Source organism: Ahaetulla prasina, chromosome 14, assembly GCF_028640845.1.
Source record: "Ahaetulla prasina isolate Xishuangbanna chromosome 14, ASM2864084v1, whole genome shotgun sequence".
NCBI lineage: Eukaryota > Metazoa > Chordata > Lepidosauria > Squamata > Colubridae > Ahaetulla > Ahaetulla prasina.
This window is the reverse complement of record NC_080552.1, coordinates 24,341,035-24,357,819: the sequence shown is the minus strand read 5'-3', so window position 1 is coordinate 24,357,819 and position 16,785 is coordinate 24,341,035. Positions and strand designations below refer to the sequence as shown.

Below are 16,785 nucleotides of genomic sequence, written 5' to 3'. Positions count from 1 at the left end.
GGGGGAAGAGGGGGGGCTCTCCAGGGGCACCTGCACACCCTGCCAGCCACGAGGGGGGCGCTGCCCCTTCCATTGGCCCGCTGAGGGGCCAATGCCCGCGCAGGCGCCTTCCCATTGGCTGAGAAGCGTCGGCCCAGCCGTATAAAAGGCGGGGGGGGGTCCTCGCCTGAGTCCCCTCGGGCGGTTCGGGGTTGGCGTCGCTCCGGTCCTACGGCGGCCTGGCGTCAAGGGGCGCCGCTCCTGTCCGGAATACCCGGGGGAGCCACCGGGGGCGCTCCCTTCTCACAGTCCGCCTTCCCCGCGTTGGCGGCCGGACGGGACCCCGAGGAGGCGGCCGTCCCTCCCCCGATAGACTTCTCCTGGCGCGGAGGCTCGTCGCGGGCCATGGCGGCGGAGGGCGGGCCCGAGGAGGAGGCCGGGCGTCGCGCGCCCCCGCCCCGTTACGCCGTCATCAAGCGGGCCGGGAGACGTGGCGGCGCCCCGTTCGGCTTCCTGGCGCGGGCCCGACCCGGAGCCGAGCTCGGCCCCGCCTCAGGCAGGCAGGCCCGGCCGCCGGGGAGGGGATGTCGTCGGCCAGCGAAGGCCCCGCCGCCGCCCCGCCGCCCGCACAGGAGAGCGGAGCGCCCCCCGCCGCCGCCCCCCGCATGGCCCGGCGACCCGAGGTGCTGTGCGGCGCCGCCGTGGTGCTGGGCTGCGCCTGCCTGCTAGCGCTGCGGGCCTCGTGCAGGTGAGCGCGGAGGTCGGGCGGCCCGGCCAAGGAGGCCCTGTGGCCCGGCGGGGGATGCGACTCCGGGCTTGGTCCTGGAAGGGGCGCCCTTGCGACGCGCGTCTGTTCCGTAACGCCAGGCAGGCAGGCGTGCGGGGACAATGCCCCTCGGGCGTGAGGTGTCCGGGAAGGGCCCGGCACGCTTCCTTTCTGGGAAAGGGCCGGTGGAGGGGCCGCGGGTCGAAGCGTCTTTTCTTGAGTGGGAAAGGCTGAAAGGAAGGAAGCGCCGCCTGGCCCGGGGATCTGCTTGGATGCTAGGGGGACTCTGGGCTGCTTTGCAAGTGACCCTGCGGGATTCTCTGGTCCAGTGCAGGAGGTGCTCCGTTCCGTTTAATCCCCCGGTTCTGCCCTCCCCGTTAAGCCTGTTTTTGAAAACTTTCCTTAGCGGTTTTGGTATCGAGTGGATTCCAAGTTCAGGAAGCCGGGGAACCTGCTGGAGCAGAGCCTTGGCTTGCTTCACCCACCGGCCTTTCCCTTTGGAAAACCCACCGGGCAGGAGAAATGCCAAGTGATGATCCAGAGTCTCGAGTGGAGCATGTTTGGAAGGTCCTTTTTCACAGGACCCCAACCGAGGCAGGTTGGCAAAGGAGGCACTGCTTCCCTCTGTCCTGGGCCCCCAGGCAGCCTGTCTCTACGGGTCCCTGCTAGTGGGGCTGGCCTTGCTCTCGTGTTCAGCCCCTGGGCCTTTCAGGAGCCGAGCCAGCGTGGGCTTCTGTGGGCTGAGGTTGAAGGACTTTTCCTGCGAATGGACCGTAGGTGTTTTTCCCGTTTTGCCTACTAGTAGGCAGAGGGTGCAGATCTGTTGATCTTGGTCTCTGAGCCTCCTTTTCTCCCCCACCCAGCCGTGCAAAAGATGTGACGATGCCTGCCAAGCTGCCTGTCAGCTTCTTCCCTTCGACGTCACCAGTCCACGATCTCTTTCTTGGGCAGCTGGATCAAGCGGAGGACATCCGTCAAAGTTCAGAGATCTCGCTGTTTTTTTTCTACGCTCCATGGTGCGGCCAGTCAGCCGCTGTGCGGGAAGAGATCGAGCAAGTGGCAAAGAGCCTGGCGGACCAGGTAAGGGAGGGTGGGCTGTGGTCAGCACGGTGCCAGGCCTCGGAGGGGCTGTCACTTTGGATCCGCTGCAGATCCTTTAAGGCGCCGCCTGCAGCTTGTGATTGCACTGATTGCTGTGCGTCTCTCAAAAGACTTTCTGAATGGAGCCTTTTGTGATTGCCTCTTTTATGGGTTTTTCCCCCCTGGTAGGTGTTGTTTGTAGCCATCAACTGCTGGTGGAACCAAGGGAAATGCAGAAAACAGAAGCATTTTTTCTACTTTCCCGTGATATACTTGTACCATCAGAGGTGAGAGCTGCTGTGAAAGGCATATTGGGGCTGTAATGGGAGGAAAAAAGTCAGACTGACCATCACGTAATCCCAGAGGCTGAGCAAAGTGAAGGAGGTGGGACAGCTCCAGCGAAGCTCTTTCCAGCTCTGGTTCACCTGCTGTGTCTTCTGCCTGTGGTCGGCTGCTTGGGCTGAGGGCCTTTCCAACATGCTCAGGCTGCTCTTTGGGGCCAAGCAGGGAGTTTCTGCAGGTTGAGGAGGGCATCAGCCCAACAGTGAGCTCCTCTCCTGTTTGGGATGCCCACAGCCACCTTCCCAGCCAGCAGGAGTTGGCTGGGTCTTGAGACCAAAGAAAGTGAATTTCCATTTGTATTAAATTCTTCTTTGGCAAACTCTCCTGGCCTTCGATGCTGAGGTTCTGCCTTTGCCAGCTCCAGCCGTTCTCAGCATAGGAATTTGAATTGTGTTGGCAGATTCTGACATGATCTCTGTTTTCTTCAATGGCAGCTTTGGGCCCATCGAATACAAAGGGCCGATGAATGCTGTTTACATTGAGAAATTTGTCCGTCGAGTGATGACTCCCCTTCACTACGTCTCATCTCAGTCCAAACTGCAGCAGTTCCTCTCCAGTTACGAGGTAACCTGCTCTGTTCTGCTCTAATGCCGGATCTGGTTGCTTTCAATGGCAGTCCTACTATCCCTCACTGCCAAGAGCACAGCTGTTTCTTTTGAGGCTTCTAAAAAGTTTCTCATTGCAGCTTTTTAAAACTGGAAACTGGCATCTTTCCCAATTGGCCGAGTCCATTTCTTTCTGATAACCTTGGGAAAGAGGGCCATAGCTGCGGGGGAGGAGTGGGGGGGGGCAGCAAGATCATATTCTGAAATGTCTGCACCCCTCCCAAAGTCAGAAACCCACGTCAACTAAGGTAGTTGCTGGAGGAAATTATTACCTCTGCGTTTTCAGAGCAGAGGCTTTAAACAGCAGAGGATGTATTACCGTTCAAGGAATGGGGTTTTTTTTGTACAGCACAGCTGGCAGTGTCTCAGAAGCAGCTCATCCCTGTGCAGCAAAGGGAAGGATTTCTTTGCAGGTGGTGCCTGCCTTCTCTTCTCCCTCCCCTCCCCTCCCCTTTTGAAATTATATTCTTATGCTTTTCAAGATAGACCAATTAGATTAGGGCAAGGAAGGAAGAACAAGAAACAAGTTTTACCTGGCATTCCACTTGCTGCTTCTGTTTTTAGTGTCTGCCTGCCTAAGCAGAGAGTGTGGTCTGTGGTTTGTTGGTTTTCTCTGTTGCTCCAAGCCACCAGAGGGAGCAGCTGGAAAGACAAACACCTCTGAGCGGATGGCTGGTTTTCCGCCAGGTCTTTGTTGCTGCGTTTTAGCTGCTTCCCTCCCCCAAATTAGTTTGCCCGTGTCAAATGTTAACTTTCCCAGCTCTTGCAAAGTTTGGGCATTTGCTGGATCTTGGTCCCATTGCAATTCCCATTCTTTTTGTAAACTGGGTATTTGTAGTCTACTTCCCCTCTCCCACCATGCCAGGCAGTGGCGAGTCTGGCCATCTCCTTGCAAAGGGAATTCCTGCATTCATTTTGTCCCGCCTTTCCTATGCCTGTTGCAGCCTGGCATCTTGGGATACTTTGAGTTCAACGCTTCTCCCCAGCCCCCCGGCTACCTGACCTTCTTCGCTTCAGCGCTGCACTCCTTAAACAAAGGTCAGTGACGGGACTGCCGTCTTGCCTTGAGACCTTCCTGGCTTTCACTTTAAAGGAGTGGTCTTTATGGAGTCTGTGTTGCACCACTTCAGGTTGTGGCATGCTGTGTCCTGAGTGCTGCTTTCCAGGAGATGCCACTTTCTGGCCTCCATGGCAACAGAAGCAGGCTAGGCGACAAATAGTGCAGCTGGATGCTCATTGGGGGGGGGTGGAGTTTTCTGCAGGGATTCCTAATTAACCCTGTTAGAACCTGAAGACAGGCGGCAGCTCTTACAGCTGCTTCCAGCCTGGCCAAGGGAGGGCAATGATGGAACTGATGGAGAATCTCCCATCCCAATTTGTCCAAGGGCTGCAGGAGTCGTTTTGGTGGCTCTCAGGCACTCGGCAGCCTCTGAAGCCCCAGGAACCTTCTGGCTCCATGGCAGGCGGAGATCAGAGGCTGGGAAGCCCCCATGCTTTCCAGTTGGCTGCTGCAGTGGCTGCACCGGTCGGCCAGTAGTCACAGAAGGTGGAAAAGCCGCCTCCCCTGCCTGCTGAGAGGGCTCCTGGGAAAAACCAGGTGCTGTTTCCCTTACGGGATCCCTGATATACTCTGACAGATTACCTGGGAACCATTCACTTTGGGGTGATCACCGATAGGCTGCTTGCCAAGGAAATCGCGCTGACCAACTCCGGCACCATCTACTTGCATAGACACGTCAACACATCCCTTGTGAGTATTGCCACCCCAGTTGGCAGTCCAAAAGAAAGCCAGCGGAGCCCCAGCGGCCCCCGAGAGATCCTCTTGCTTGGCTTGAAGGGCTGCCCTCCCCCACAGTCCCTGGCTCAGCCCCAGCAGCTGCTTCTGGACTCAGCAAAGAAAGCGTCTAAAGAGATGAAGTTGTTCCTCTGAAGGGGGTCCAGGGCAGACGCAGCTTTTAGACAAAAAATCAAACAGAGGTAGAGAAAGGCATTTCATTGCTTGAGGGGGTGGGCTGGCTGGGGCTGCTTCAACCAGCCCATAATCCCCTTCAGCTCAGCAGTTCCCGGCCTCAGAGCCGTGACTTCCATGTGACCTCCTGTGTCGGGTGGAATTTCTTGGGTGATCCTGCCTGCCGGTGGGCTATGCTCCTTTGAGCTATGCTGGGAATCGACCCAGAAAGGCTTCCTTCCTGGATCAGCTTCTTTGGGGCCTTTGCAGGGGTGCAAGAGGTGTGTGGTGAGAAGATCTGCTATGGGGGGTGGGTGTCTGCATCCCGTCGGGGTCGGTTCAACTGCTTGTTCTATGACTGGCTTGCAGCCCTCGAGAACCGGCTCTCCTCTCCTTTTAGCTTTATCCCCACGAAACCCTGAACTTCACTGCTGAAAATGTTTGGAAGTGGGCCATGGAGAACCGGGAGACCTTCCTCCGCTGGCTGAGACCCCACGGGGGGAAGAGCCTTCTGCTGTACAATGAGCTGAAGAAGGGGCCGGCCCTTTTCCTCTTCCTGCCCTTCGATCCACTGGCCGAGAGCCACCCCCTCCTGGATGAGGTGAGCGAGGGCCGCCCTGGATTGACCCTTGGTGGCACAGCTCCCCTCCTTGGTCCTGTGCTGCCCCCAAGCAGTGTTGCCTTTGGGGAATCTGCAGTTCAGAAATTTGGGGCCACAGCCATATTTTGGCCAGGCATCCCAGAAGAAGCCCAAGGGAGGAGAGGAGGAGGCCTGGCATGGCTGCTGGCCAGCCTAGCTGCCCTCTGGGATCAAGCCTCCTCTGTGACAGCCACCGGGCCCTCGTGCTGCCAGGGCTGCATCTGTGAGGCTCGCCAGCAGGAGCAGACTTACGACTTGCTCTTCTGCTCTTTTCTCTAGATTTCCAAACTGGCCTTAGAGTACAAGAGCTGCAACCGAAGCCAGCAAGAGGACGTGGAGCCCCGGTCCCTGCAGGGAGGGGATCCCCTAGTGGCTGCCAGTCTCCGCCTCCCCACAGCTGAAAGCTCCTCCAGCCCCCCCTGCTGCAACACAGTGTTGCTGCCTGCCCAGTGGCATGGCCTCTCCCGGACCCACAACGTCTGCGAGCTGTGCGTCAACCAGACAGGTGGGGTGCAGCCGAGCCCCCTGGTGCGCCTGCGCTGCAGCTTTGTGGCCATCAAGGCAGCCGTGGACTCTTTCTACCTCAAGAAACAGACCTTCTTCCACGTCGTGTCCAAGACAGTCTCCTGGTGCAGCAACTTCCTCAGCTTCTACAGCCCTTTCAGCTCCTACACTGCCTGCTGCAGGACTGTGAACAGGGACCTGTTGGACTTGGTCAGGGCCAAAGGGGCCCCTTTCCACCCGTGGGAAGTCTCCCTTGCTCCCCATGGAAAGAGCCGGAAGGAGGGCACTCCCGAATCTCTTCCTCACATTGAGGAGCAGGCTGTCCTCTCTGGCTCTGCCGTGGCCGGTCTCGGCTGCAGGACCAACAAGACCCTCAACCTCTACCTGCTGGACTCAAACCTCTTCTGGAAGTACGCGGAGAGGCTGGGGGCCTCTGATTCTCCCCCGGCGAAGGAGTTTGCTGCCATCGTGGACCTCCAAGAAGAGGTGCATTACGTCCTGGGCCAGAAACGGGCCCTCTTCAGAGCCAGTCTTGGTACGGCCTGCTGCTGCCCCTCCACCGGCTCCACCTTCGTGGCATGGCAGCGAGAAATTTTCCCTGGGAAATGCTGCAATTTCTTCAGCTCTTTCTCTTCTTTCCTGCAAACCTTTTACGCTTGATCTCAAGGAGATCCAGAGCAGCTCTCGCTCCATTGACCCATCGGGAGGGCTGGAACGTCTCACTGACCTCCTGCCTCTTCCTTGCAGAAACCTTCATCCGCAACTACACTGTCCTATTCAGCCCCTTGAAGAGGCATCTTGTCGGTGACCCCCGGCCCAGCCAGACCCGCCTGCAGCAGCACCTGGTTCAGGAAATCACCACCAGCAATTTCCAGGAGCTGATTCTGAGGAGCCCAAAGGTGACTCTGGCACGGCACCCACAGCTGGTTCTGGGGACTGCTTTGCATCCAAAGGTTGGGGAAGGCTGCCAAGATGTTCCATTCAGAGATTTGCATTTGGGGGAAGAGTTTGGCCAAGGCACTTGGGAGGGGCTCTCTCCACCTTCCCATGAAAGAAGGGGCTTCCTCCCCAGGTTGGGCTGCCTGTGTCGACACCTGACCTGCCTCTCCCCATCCCCAGGCTGTCCTGCTGCTCTATTACGCCCCCTGGTGCGGCTTCTGCGCCTCTCTCAGCCACATCTTCATCCAGCTGGCTCGGATTCTGCCCCCCAAGCGCTTCATGGTGGCCAGGTAGGCAGATGTCTCCTTCCTGCTCCTGGAACGGATCATTTCCTGGTGCCGAAGAGGGAGAGGAGGCTACCTTACAGCTCTGCCTTTGGGGGTCTCGGTGCCATTTGGGGGGAGCTGGAGCCCAGGAAGCTCTGAGGGGGCCAGTGGGTCTGGGCACCTGCTTGGCTTTTCTGTCTACAGCCAGGACCCCTCCTGCCAATTCCTGGCCAAGTCCCCACTAGGAAAGTGACGGAAACTGGAATCTCTCTCGGAAAAGTCTCCTGGGGCCCCTCTATCCCCGTTTCTTCTCATGCCTTTCTAGGGGAAGACGGGGGGGGGGAAGCCATCAGAGGTGACCCCTAATTGACAGGTGCTCTGTGGGGCTCAGTGGCCATAGGAGAGATGCTCTTTAAAGGTGGTTTCTCCTGTTGCTTTGCTTGTTTTTGCCAGGTGTGATCTGAATGCTGCAGGAACAAATCCCAATTGTGTTTAAATCCAAATGAAGCCATTTTGCTGTATTTGTGTGTCCGAGATTTTGAGCAGAGTTTGCTGATGCTTGACTTAGCACCCCAGTTGCTGTCCCCTGGAAATGAGGGTCTCTTTGGGAGGCCTCTCTGAAGCCTGCAGCCTCACACCCTGCGTACTTTTCTGTTTTAATAGGATCGACGTTTCTCAGAACGATCTCCCCTGGGAATTCATGACCGACCACCTACCCAACATCCTCTTTTTTCCTCATGATCGGCAAGTAGTATATTTTGGATCTGGATTGTGAGATTTTTATAAGATATATGTATAATAGGGAAAGGCAACTTAATTGCAACAATACTATGTTGGATTAAGTCTTGAGTAAAAGCCTGGATTATCGGAAAAAATGTATTGCAAATTGTACAAGCAGAATAACTGAAGACAAAACAGCAAGCAGATTCCCAGGCGCTCGAAAAGTCATGAAAACTGTAGTTCGCACCCTAGTTTTGTAAATCATTAGCATAAAATACTGGTTTTTTCAGAAAGCAGAATTTCAATGCAACAAGAAACCACTTTGTATCTGAAAGGGCTGCCTGCTTAAAAGCAACAATTTTGTTGTTGCCTCCAAGTTAGTGTTGATTCCTGGATGAGCAGTTTTCTTGGCAAGCCTGGATGATCATTGCCTCTTTCCTAGGGTTGAGAGAGAGGGACTGGCCCAAGTCACCCAACTGGGCAGAATTGGAACTCAGTCTCCTGGTTTCCAGCCCAGTGCCTTAACCAAACTGGCTCCCAAAGCCACACGACCCAGTTGGGATAATTGAGCCACTCCTTAGTCCTTGGCTTGATGTCAGAGGCCCCATTGAATTGAAAGTAGGCTAGGGCTCCTTTCTCCAGCAGAGCGGAGTGGCCATAAGGAAACCGGAAGCGGGGATTTCCTGCTCAGTTTCTTCCCACACCTGGGCTTCAGCATTAAATAGCGATATTTTAAGGGGTGGGCTCCCTAAATGAGGCTGCACAATCTGCAGAGCGCCCAGGAGGCTGCTTCTCCTCCCCCGCTTGCAGTAATCTGAAGTGGTGGGTGGGAACAGGGACCGAAGTTCAGCTGCAATTAATTTAATTGTTGCTTTTGTTGCCTCTGAAGAAAAGAATGCTGCAAATGCTGGCTCACTTGTCTTCACTTGTGTTTTGCACCTTGGTGCAGTTCCTGGCACGGCGCACCTTGAGAGCAGCCTGTAGAAGTTCAAGGACCGTTTGGATTTGGTGCAGACCCCAAAAAGAAATAGGGCTGATGTAGCTATATCAGAATCATGTTTCTTTTCCATTTGGGTTGAGAAATCTGGCTGGAATTTCAGCTGTTGCAAAGTCATAAGGAGCACTGGCCCAGCCGATTGTGACTTGGACCTGCAAAGAGGAGGGATCCAGGATTTGCCAGCTGGGATCTTGGCCCAGAGATTGGGCAGGATGAACAAACAGCTGCTGCTGCTGCGCAGAGCCTGTATTTCCTGCCCTTCTGCTTCTGAGACAGAAACTGGCAGCTCCCTCCCCGCTGTCTTCAAGTCCTTGGGTAGATCCTAGGGAGTCTTACAATGGCCACTGAGATCAGCACCAGAAGCCAGACTGGCCCCAAACCAGGGATCCCTTCCGCACTGCCCTCCTAGCTTTGTAACCAAAACCGAGGGAAAGGCTGCCTGGGAGGGATGTGCCAAGGGTTCAGCCCCTTTCTTAACTCAGGCCAAGGGGGGCTTCTCATCGGCAGAAGGTTGTCCAGAAGAGACTGGACAGCTGTTTGTTTGAAATGGTATATATATATAGGGTTTCTTGCTTGATCAGGGGGTTGGAGTAAAAGACCTCCAAGGTCCCTTCCAACTCTTGTTATTCCAACATGTGCCCAGCAAGGCTCACACCTCTCTTTTGCTCTCCTAGCAAGGACCAGAGCTCCAGGTTCCCTGCGACTTCCCTGATTAGCGTGCCCAACCTCCTGAAATTCATCCTCCGCCACTCCAACCCACCTTTCCTGGCTGCAGGTTGGGGGCCCGGCCTCTGGCAAGAGACTGACCTCCAACAGGCACGCATCACCCACTTGGAAAAGGAGATCAGGCTGCTGAAGGCAGAGATCTGGGCCCTCCACCAGGCCCAGGGGCAGCTGCAGGGACAGCTGTCCGAAACCCGGAGCGAGAGCCAGCGGCTGCAGCGAGAGACCCACGCCCTGAAGCAGCAGCAGAGCCACCAGGAGCAGCTGCAGGGGTTGTGCAGCCAGAGGACCTGGCAGCTGGAGGACATGGCCGAGAAGCTGCGGAAGCTGGCTGAGGCCTCGGAGACCCTCCTGACTGAGAATGCCTTCCTGAAAGTCCTGCTGGCCATTGCAGAGAAACACCGGGCAGCAGAATTGGGCTCGGAACGCAGCCACCCGCCTGAGGACGCCGCAGGCCTCCCATCCCCTGGACGGGACAACTTTCCCCAGGTGGAGAAGGAGGGGGCTGCCCCGCTGGACTCCAGGGTCCCCACAGAGCACAGCAAGGAGAATTGGACAGAGTAGCTCTGCTGAGCCTGGAATAAACTTTATTGAAATGTCTCTAGAAAGCCTCCCTCCTTTTGCTGGACTAGAAAAACAACAGTATTTTTTTGATGAGTCATGGACCCAGAGTGGCAGGTCTCAGGATTTGTGAATTTGTCAAATTGCAGGGATTGTTCTTTGCACTTTAAAATTGCACTAATTTGATAGATTTTGTATCAGTTTAACCTAAATTAAACAATTTGGAGGGTGGCCACATGAGGCTTCTCTTTCCCTTACCTCTTCCACACCCACAAACAAGCCAAGATTATTCCATCCGTGTTTTCCTTCTTCAGCTCAAAATCAGTGCCAGATTTACACAAAATGTTCAACCTGGTTACCTTCAAGATTTATATTTAGAGCTTTCAGGAGTGTTAATTATACAGTTAAGGAGTGGGGCGAGCAAGGCTTCCATCCCAGGGTGTCCCCGTTCTCTGTGCTTGGCACAGAGGGAACCTCTGCCATACCTGCCTCAGGTGGGGGTGGGGGTGTGATGATGAGAGGCTGTCAGTGGCAAGCAACATTTACGCAGTTGAGGGCAACAAGATGGGGTCACCAAACTGCTAGCCGTGAACAGAGGAGGGGGAACTCCACGCAAAGCTGTGCAAGAGTTAGGGTTGACTGCTTCAGCAGCCGGTCAGAAGGGCTGAAATGGGGGATTCTAAGTTGCAGTGTTGCTTAGGCCAAAGAAAGGAAGGAAGGAAGAGGGGCTTTGTTCTCAAAGTATCAGGGTCTCCCTTTGGTCATCAAAGCACAAGTGGAAATGAGCAAAAGAAAGGTCAAAGATGCTGGGAGGTGGGACACACTCTCCCCTGGTGCTTAGCTGGGTATTCCCAGAAGCCCCTTGAAGGGGACAGGTTTAGCTACAAAAATACACTCACTGGGAACTGTACATCTGAGGAACACGAGCTAAGTCCCCCCACCCCACCCTCCCCAAACCAAGAGCAGAAGTCTGCATCCACAGGCAAGGAAATGGCTAGTTACACAAGGGCTTTTCTACCCTTTTGCTGCGCACACCCCAATCACAGCCTCCCAGCAGCCTTCTGACGGCACCCCAAAAGGAAAGCAGTCGTCACTGGCTGTGGGGGGAGGGGGAGGCTGTTGTTTTCAGCAACCAAACTGCTATTCCCCCAAGACACCCCCCCTCGCTTCAGGGACAGCAGACTCCCACCATTCCCAGGCAGCATTGGCCAGGCCCTCATGGAAGTAGGTCTGCACATTTGGGCCCCTATTAAAGTACACCAACAAAATGGCCATCCAGAACCGCATTTTGCAGCTGCCGATGCCAGCACTGATCTGTCCTGGAACGCAATGCAAGTCCAACATCGCACACGCACCCCAGTTTTGGAGAATTCCCTGCAGGGCTCATGCAGCGTCTCATAAATCCAAGCGTGGCTCACACCCTGTGTGTTGCTTCTTCCAGGAGAGGCTCCCCCAGGCACTCCCTCCACAGCTGCTCACATTATGTCAAGGCTCAGAGGGCAATTCAAGTAGCACGTTGAGTAGCTCATGCCGCCTTCCCCCCACCCCCATTGCCAGCAACAGACTTCTTGTCAGGAGCAACGAGGGTCATCTTCCTCTGGCATGTATGGCTGCGAGTGGCCAAGCATTCGGCACACTGATGGGCGCAGCCCTGCTTGTCCTTCACAGTATCCGTGGGATGCCGCTAGCCATGTGCCTTGGGGCCCCCGGGGCTCAGCTTGGCCTTCCTCTCTGTGCAAGGTCCCCGCGCAGAATACTGGACCAGGAGGAAGGGCTCCTTGGTTTCGCCTTCGCCCACAATGCTCTCCTCGTCCTCCGACTGGCTGATCCGCTGGAGGCGCAGGTAGCACCAGCAGCCCAGAATCAGGGCGCCCAGGGCTGCAATGGCGATGAGGATAACGATGACGGTCACCACCCCCGTGGTTGGGCTGTGATCCATGATGGACATGGCGAGCGGCTGCAAGGCGGGGCCGGGCCCTCAGCAGAGGAAGAGGCTCAGCACCTGCAGAGGCAGAGACTGGTGAGGCCCTGAAGCCCAGCAGGACCCCAGCCCACAAGCCAAGGCCTGCCCAGGCCTGCTTCAGCCTGACTGTTCCCCAAAGCCTCGGGCCACTTTTGCCAGGAGCCCAGAGGGAGGCAGGAGGCGGCGGCTGCCCAAGGCAAAAACCAGGCGCCTTCCCCGGGTGACGCCCCAAAGGCCCGGCCTCCTTGCCCTCGCCCCACTTCCAGCGCACCAGCAGCGCCCTTTCCGATGCCTCCGAGGCAGGGCCGCGCAGGGAGCCCCGGCAGGCACTTCCACGGGCAACAGGCTCCGGTCTCCCAGCGGCTGAGCGGCATTTCCAGAAGAAGGAGGCTCCCGAGGGGGCGCGGGCTCCAGCGCTCGACTCCGCCGCTCAAGCGGCCCCCCTCACTCCCCATCCCCGAGGCCAGGCCCCCGCCTCACTTCCCTTCCCCGCCTCCCCTCGGAAGCCAAGGCCGAAGCCGCGGAAGGGGAAAGCGGACCCGCGCTCCCCGGCGAAGGGCAAAGAGCACGTGCGCCCGCAGGCCCGGGGCAACAACTACCCCCCACCTGGCTCGGCCCGTCCCCGGGAACAGCGGCGCCGGAGCTCAGTGCGTCACGGCAAAGGCTCCGGGACAAAGGCGCGCGCTCGCCGCCGCCGAACAAAGGAGCCCGCCCGGCGCACCCCCCCCATCCGGCTGCCAGCCGACGCGGCGATCGGGTCCGGGCAGGGCGGAGGGGCTCGGCCGGCCCGGCCGCCCCGCGAGGACAAAGCCGAGGGGCGGGCTCGGCGCACCAGCTTCCCTTTGTTCGGCCAGCGCGGGGCTGGGGAGAGGCGGCGATGCCCTTGTACCGCAGGCGCCGTCTCCCTCCGCCCCCCTCCCCATTCTGGGCTGGGGAGCGGTAAGGGGGGAGCGGCATTGCCCCGAGAAGCCCCGGCGGTCCCGGCCCTGCAGCTCACCAGGGAGGCCGCGCTGCCGCCCGGGGAGGCGTCGAGCTTGAGTCGCCAGCCGCCGTCGCCCGGCCCCTCGCGCGCCGCAGCCCCCGCGCAGCCCCCATGCCGGAGCCGCGGAGAGCCCGCACTGCCGGTCGCTGCCTGGCGCAGCCTTATAAGGCGGGTGGGCGGCCAATGGGCGCGGGCGCTGGAGGCCGCTTGGCAACAGCTGACGGCGGAGGGCGGGCCGGGGCCGGGGCCGGAGGAGGCGCGGCGGAGCTGGGGGCGTCTCCGCCTCCCCGCGGCTCTGAGCCCGGCCGCTCGCCGCCCCCGCCCCCGCCCCCGCCCCCGCCCCCGCCGCGTCTCGACCCGCGGCTGCCGTGAAGGTGAGGGCTGGCGGCGCCCTCCCGGGTCCGCTGCGGCTCGGCCCCTCGGGGTCCCTGCAACCAGGCCGAGCAAAGCACAGTTCGGGCGCTTTGAGGTTTCTCGGGTGCCTCTTCCATCTGTGGATCCTTTCTATGGATCTCCTGCCCGTGATTACTCCAGCATCCCCTCTCTCCCCGTGATCTGTCTGACCTGGCGAAGTCCAGAGCTTCCTGCACATCCTCGGCTCCCTCTTCTGATATTTTTTCTAACTAAAATGATGATGAGAAGAAAGGCTGGGAACCGAAGGCAGCCCCTGCCCGACCCCCGAGCAAGAAAGGTTCTGGTCAGGGGTCCCACGGGCCCAGAGCAGTGGTGGGAATCAGCCAGTTCGCACCACTTCGGGAGAACCGATTGTTAACTTTCTGAGCAGTTTGGCAAACTGGTTGTTGGAAGAAATCATTAGGGCAGAGAACCGGTTGTTAAATTACGTGAATCCCACCACTGGCCCAGAGCATAGGAGAGCTGGCTCAGAGGCTGCCCTCTTTCACTTTCAAAGGGACCTTGGCATAATTTGAACCAGGCAGCAAAAATTGGCTGGCTGTGGCACATCTCCCCGATAACAAGCCCTGGCTGGTTTCTGCAGCCATCTTTGCTGTAGGACGGTCCTTCATCTGCTGCAGAGACAGCCGCAAGGAAAGCAGCTTTTCTGGAGGGTCCCACAGATCCAGGCAAAGACTCCTCCGGGTATTCTGAGCTAACCACCAGCAGGACCAGTGCAAGAACCCCCTTCCCACCACAATTCCCCATAAAATTCATCCCATGGAGTTTCCAGTGCTGGAGGGAATCTCAACGCTGGAGGCTGAGCATCATGAGCTGGTCAACCCCGTTTGCAAGCTGATGGCCATCTGGGCCCAGCCATCCACCTTCATAGCTATGGCTCTATTTCTTAACCTTTCCATGCCCAACAGTTCCTCTTTCTGGCTATGCCAGTCTCTGCCCAGCGAGGCTCTGCCGAACATTGGAGAAAAGTTGTTTCCTTGTTCTACTGGTTTGCATCACGTGATGTCAGAAGACTCACTTGCTCTGGTAAGTGCTGTGCGTTGCATTAGTGAGGGACCAAAGCAAGTCCAAAAGTAGAGAGAGAGACTATCAATAACTCACCAACCTCACTTGTATTTAGCTAGAGGAGTTTAAAGGTATCTTCTGTGGTGTATGGCTTGTTTGCTAATGGAGGGCACTGGTCCCATCTTGACAGAATGTTAATAATGTTGGCAGCTTCTCATTAGAGTGCTTTAATGTAGCTCATTTTGAACAGGAACTGTATTTTAATTTCTCTGCCTTTTTATTTATTTATTTATTTATTTAATTTGATTTTTATACCGCCCTTCTCCCGAAGGACTCAGGGCGGTGTACAGGCAAAATAAAAACAACAATACAAATATACACAATTTAAATACCCCTAAAAAACTTATTCAAAATTAGCCTGATATTAAAAATCATCATCAATTAAAACCCCATTTAAAATTGGTAAAATTCCCTTTTAAAATCCAATTAAGCCAGCCCCGCGCGAATAAAAAGATGGGTCTTCAGTTCGCGACGAAATGTCCGAAGGTCAGGTATTTGACGTAAACCAGGGGGAAGCTCGTTCCAGAGAGTGGGAGCCCCACAGAAGGCCCTTCCTGGGGCCCGCCAGCCGACATTGTTTGGCGGACGGCACCCTGAGAAGTCCCTCTCTATGGGAGCGTACGGGTCGGTGGGAGGCATGTGGTAGCAGCAGGCGGTCCCGTAAGTACCCAGGTCCTAAGCCATGGAGCGCTTTAAAGGTCGTAACCAACACCTTAAAGTGCACTCGAAAGGCCACAGGCAGCCAGTGCAGTCTGCGCGGGAGGCGGTGTTACATGGGAGCTACGGGTAGCTCCTCTATCACCAGCGCAGCCGCATTCTGGACTAACTGAAGCCTCCGAGTGCACTTCAAGGGGAGCCCCATGTAGAGAGCATTACAGTAATCCAAGCGAGAGGTAACGAGGGCATGAGTGACTGTGCATAAGGCATCCCGATCAAGGAAGGGGCGCAACTGCCGGACCAGGCGAACCTGGTAGAAGGCCCTCCTGGAGACGGCCGTCAAATGATCTTCAAACGACAGCCGATCATCCAGGAGGACGCCTTGTGAGCAAGAAAGATTTGACTGATTTTAGCAGCTTTCTATTGAGAAAATTCCTGATGAGGAACTGATTCTGCAACACAGAAAGAGGATTTCTCATTTCACAAGTTTCAGGAGAATATTCTTAATTGGCAACATGGACCTTTATTGATCTCAGCCCCTCTCCCTGATTCACTGGGGACCCCAAATATATCAGGGCTGCTGTCGTCAACCCAACAGAGCGAGTTCAGTGATGAGATTTTCATCCCGGTCTGCTTTCCCAAAGCAGATTCCAGCAGGTTTACTGCCCAGGATTAGGAAGTCACACAGAAGGAGGGATCTGCCCAGAATTCAACCCCCAGGAATTCTGCCCACTTTGGTAGTCCAAAGGATCAAGTCCTGGGTCTCCTCTTCCCCCGTTTGGAGTCCATGGCTGACTGCCACCTTGCAGACTCTGCCATCTTCTCCAGGCTCAAAGCATTTTCACCCTTCGTAGCAATTGCCAGAACTCCAATCAATGTCCCTGCAAAAGGGCACCAAAAAGGGTGAGGGACTCAGGCTTGGGGTGCTTCTGACAAGGCCACAGGGAGACTTTGTTGTTCCAGGAGGTGCCAATTCCCTCGGCCAGGGAGTGCCCTCTATGTCTATGGAGTGGGAGGGTGACTTGGTGCTGTCCTTGGTCCTTGATCCCTGGAAAGAAGAGGGCACCCAGGAGAGTCAGCTTCTGCTTTGGGAAGGAAGGGGAGACATCTTGGGTTTTGGTTCAACAGGATACCTCGGTTGATCTTGTCCGTATTTCCTGCCTCTGAGAAACACAGAACAGAGTCTCAGCTGACAGACTGATTGTTCTCCCTGCTTGCTCCAAAAAAGGACTGGTCAAGCAAATTTAGTGCTTAAACCAGCAGCCTCTAAATCAGGGGTGAAATCTAAAAATTTTCCCTACCGGTTCTGTGGGCATGGCTTAATTGGTGGGCGTGGCTTGGTGGTCAGATGGCTGGGTGGGCGTGGCCAATAACAATAAATAATAAAAATAATAAACAAAGTATAAAAAAACAGTAAGAGGTACCAAAAACCAACTTTACACACACACAACACAACACAACTGACTCACACACAATGTAAAAGCAGCTGCACTTCACACTTCACATAGCCACACAACTCACACACACACATATACACACACACAAAATACCACATACAGCTTTCTGAGATTTTGTGTGTTTGTGTAGTTAAAGTGAAACACTACAGAAACACACCAAATCTCAGAAAGCTGCAC

At 56.2% G+C, this 16,785-nt stretch overlaps 2 protein-coding genes across 3 annotated transcripts; one reads left to right on the top strand and one right to left on the bottom strand.

The window, feature by feature from the left end:
- Positions 1-174: 174 nt before the first annotated feature.
- TXNDC11 (thioredoxin domain containing 11) lies at positions 175-10,301 on the top strand. Of its 2 annotated transcripts, none has more exons than XM_058157134.1 (12): positions 175-727; positions 1,609-1,825; positions 2,015-2,112; positions 2,602-2,731; positions 3,717-3,810; positions 4,410-4,522; positions 5,121-5,321; positions 5,640-6,399; positions 6,612-6,817; positions 6,984-7,093; positions 7,733-7,813; positions 9,461-10,301. In XM_058157134.1, the coding sequence occupies exons 1-12, from the start codon at positions 564-566 to the stop codon at positions 10,071-10,073; spliced, it is 2,787 nt and encodes a 928-aa protein (XP_058013117.1). In that variant the 5' UTR covers positions 175-563; the 3' UTR covers positions 10,074-10,301. The 2 variants fall into 2 exon arrangements, with proteins under 2 accessions (XP_058013117.1, XP_058013118.1); XM_058157135.1 differs by having other exon boundaries at positions 412-727; positions 6,612-6,763.
- On the bottom strand, positions 10,075-13,180 carry SNN (stannin). Its single transcript, XM_058157145.1, has 2 exons — positions 13,031-13,180; positions 10,075-12,072 (listed from the first exon to the last, which is right to left on the bottom strand). Exon 2 carries the CDS (start codon positions 12,016-12,018, stop codon positions 11,755-11,757), a length of 264 nt encoding a protein of 87 aa, XP_058013128.1. The 5' UTR covers positions 12,019-12,072; positions 13,031-13,180; the 3' UTR covers positions 10,075-11,754.
- Positions 13,181-16,785: the final 3,605 nt, after the last annotated feature.

What these genes read in the sequence shown, in the direction of transcription:
- TXNDC11 (XM_058157134.1), top strand. Translation starts at nt 564, where the DNA reads ATGTCGTCGGCCAGCGAAGGCCCCGCCGCCGCCCCGCCGCCCGCACAG. An exon ending in GCGCTGCGGGCCTCGTGCAG is followed by an intron (nt 728 to 1,608) that starts GTGAGCGCGGAG and finishes TCCCCCACCCAG; the next exon opens with CCGTGCAAAAGATGTGACGA. An exon ending in GCTGCACTCCTTAAACAAAG is followed by an intron (nt 3,811 to 4,409) that starts GTCAGTGACGGG and finishes ATACTCTGACAG; the next exon opens with ATTACCTGGGAACCATTCAC.
- SNN (XM_058157145.1), bottom strand. Translation starts at nt 12,018, where the DNA reads ATGTCCATCATGGATCACAGCCCAACCACGGGGGTGGTGACCGTCATC.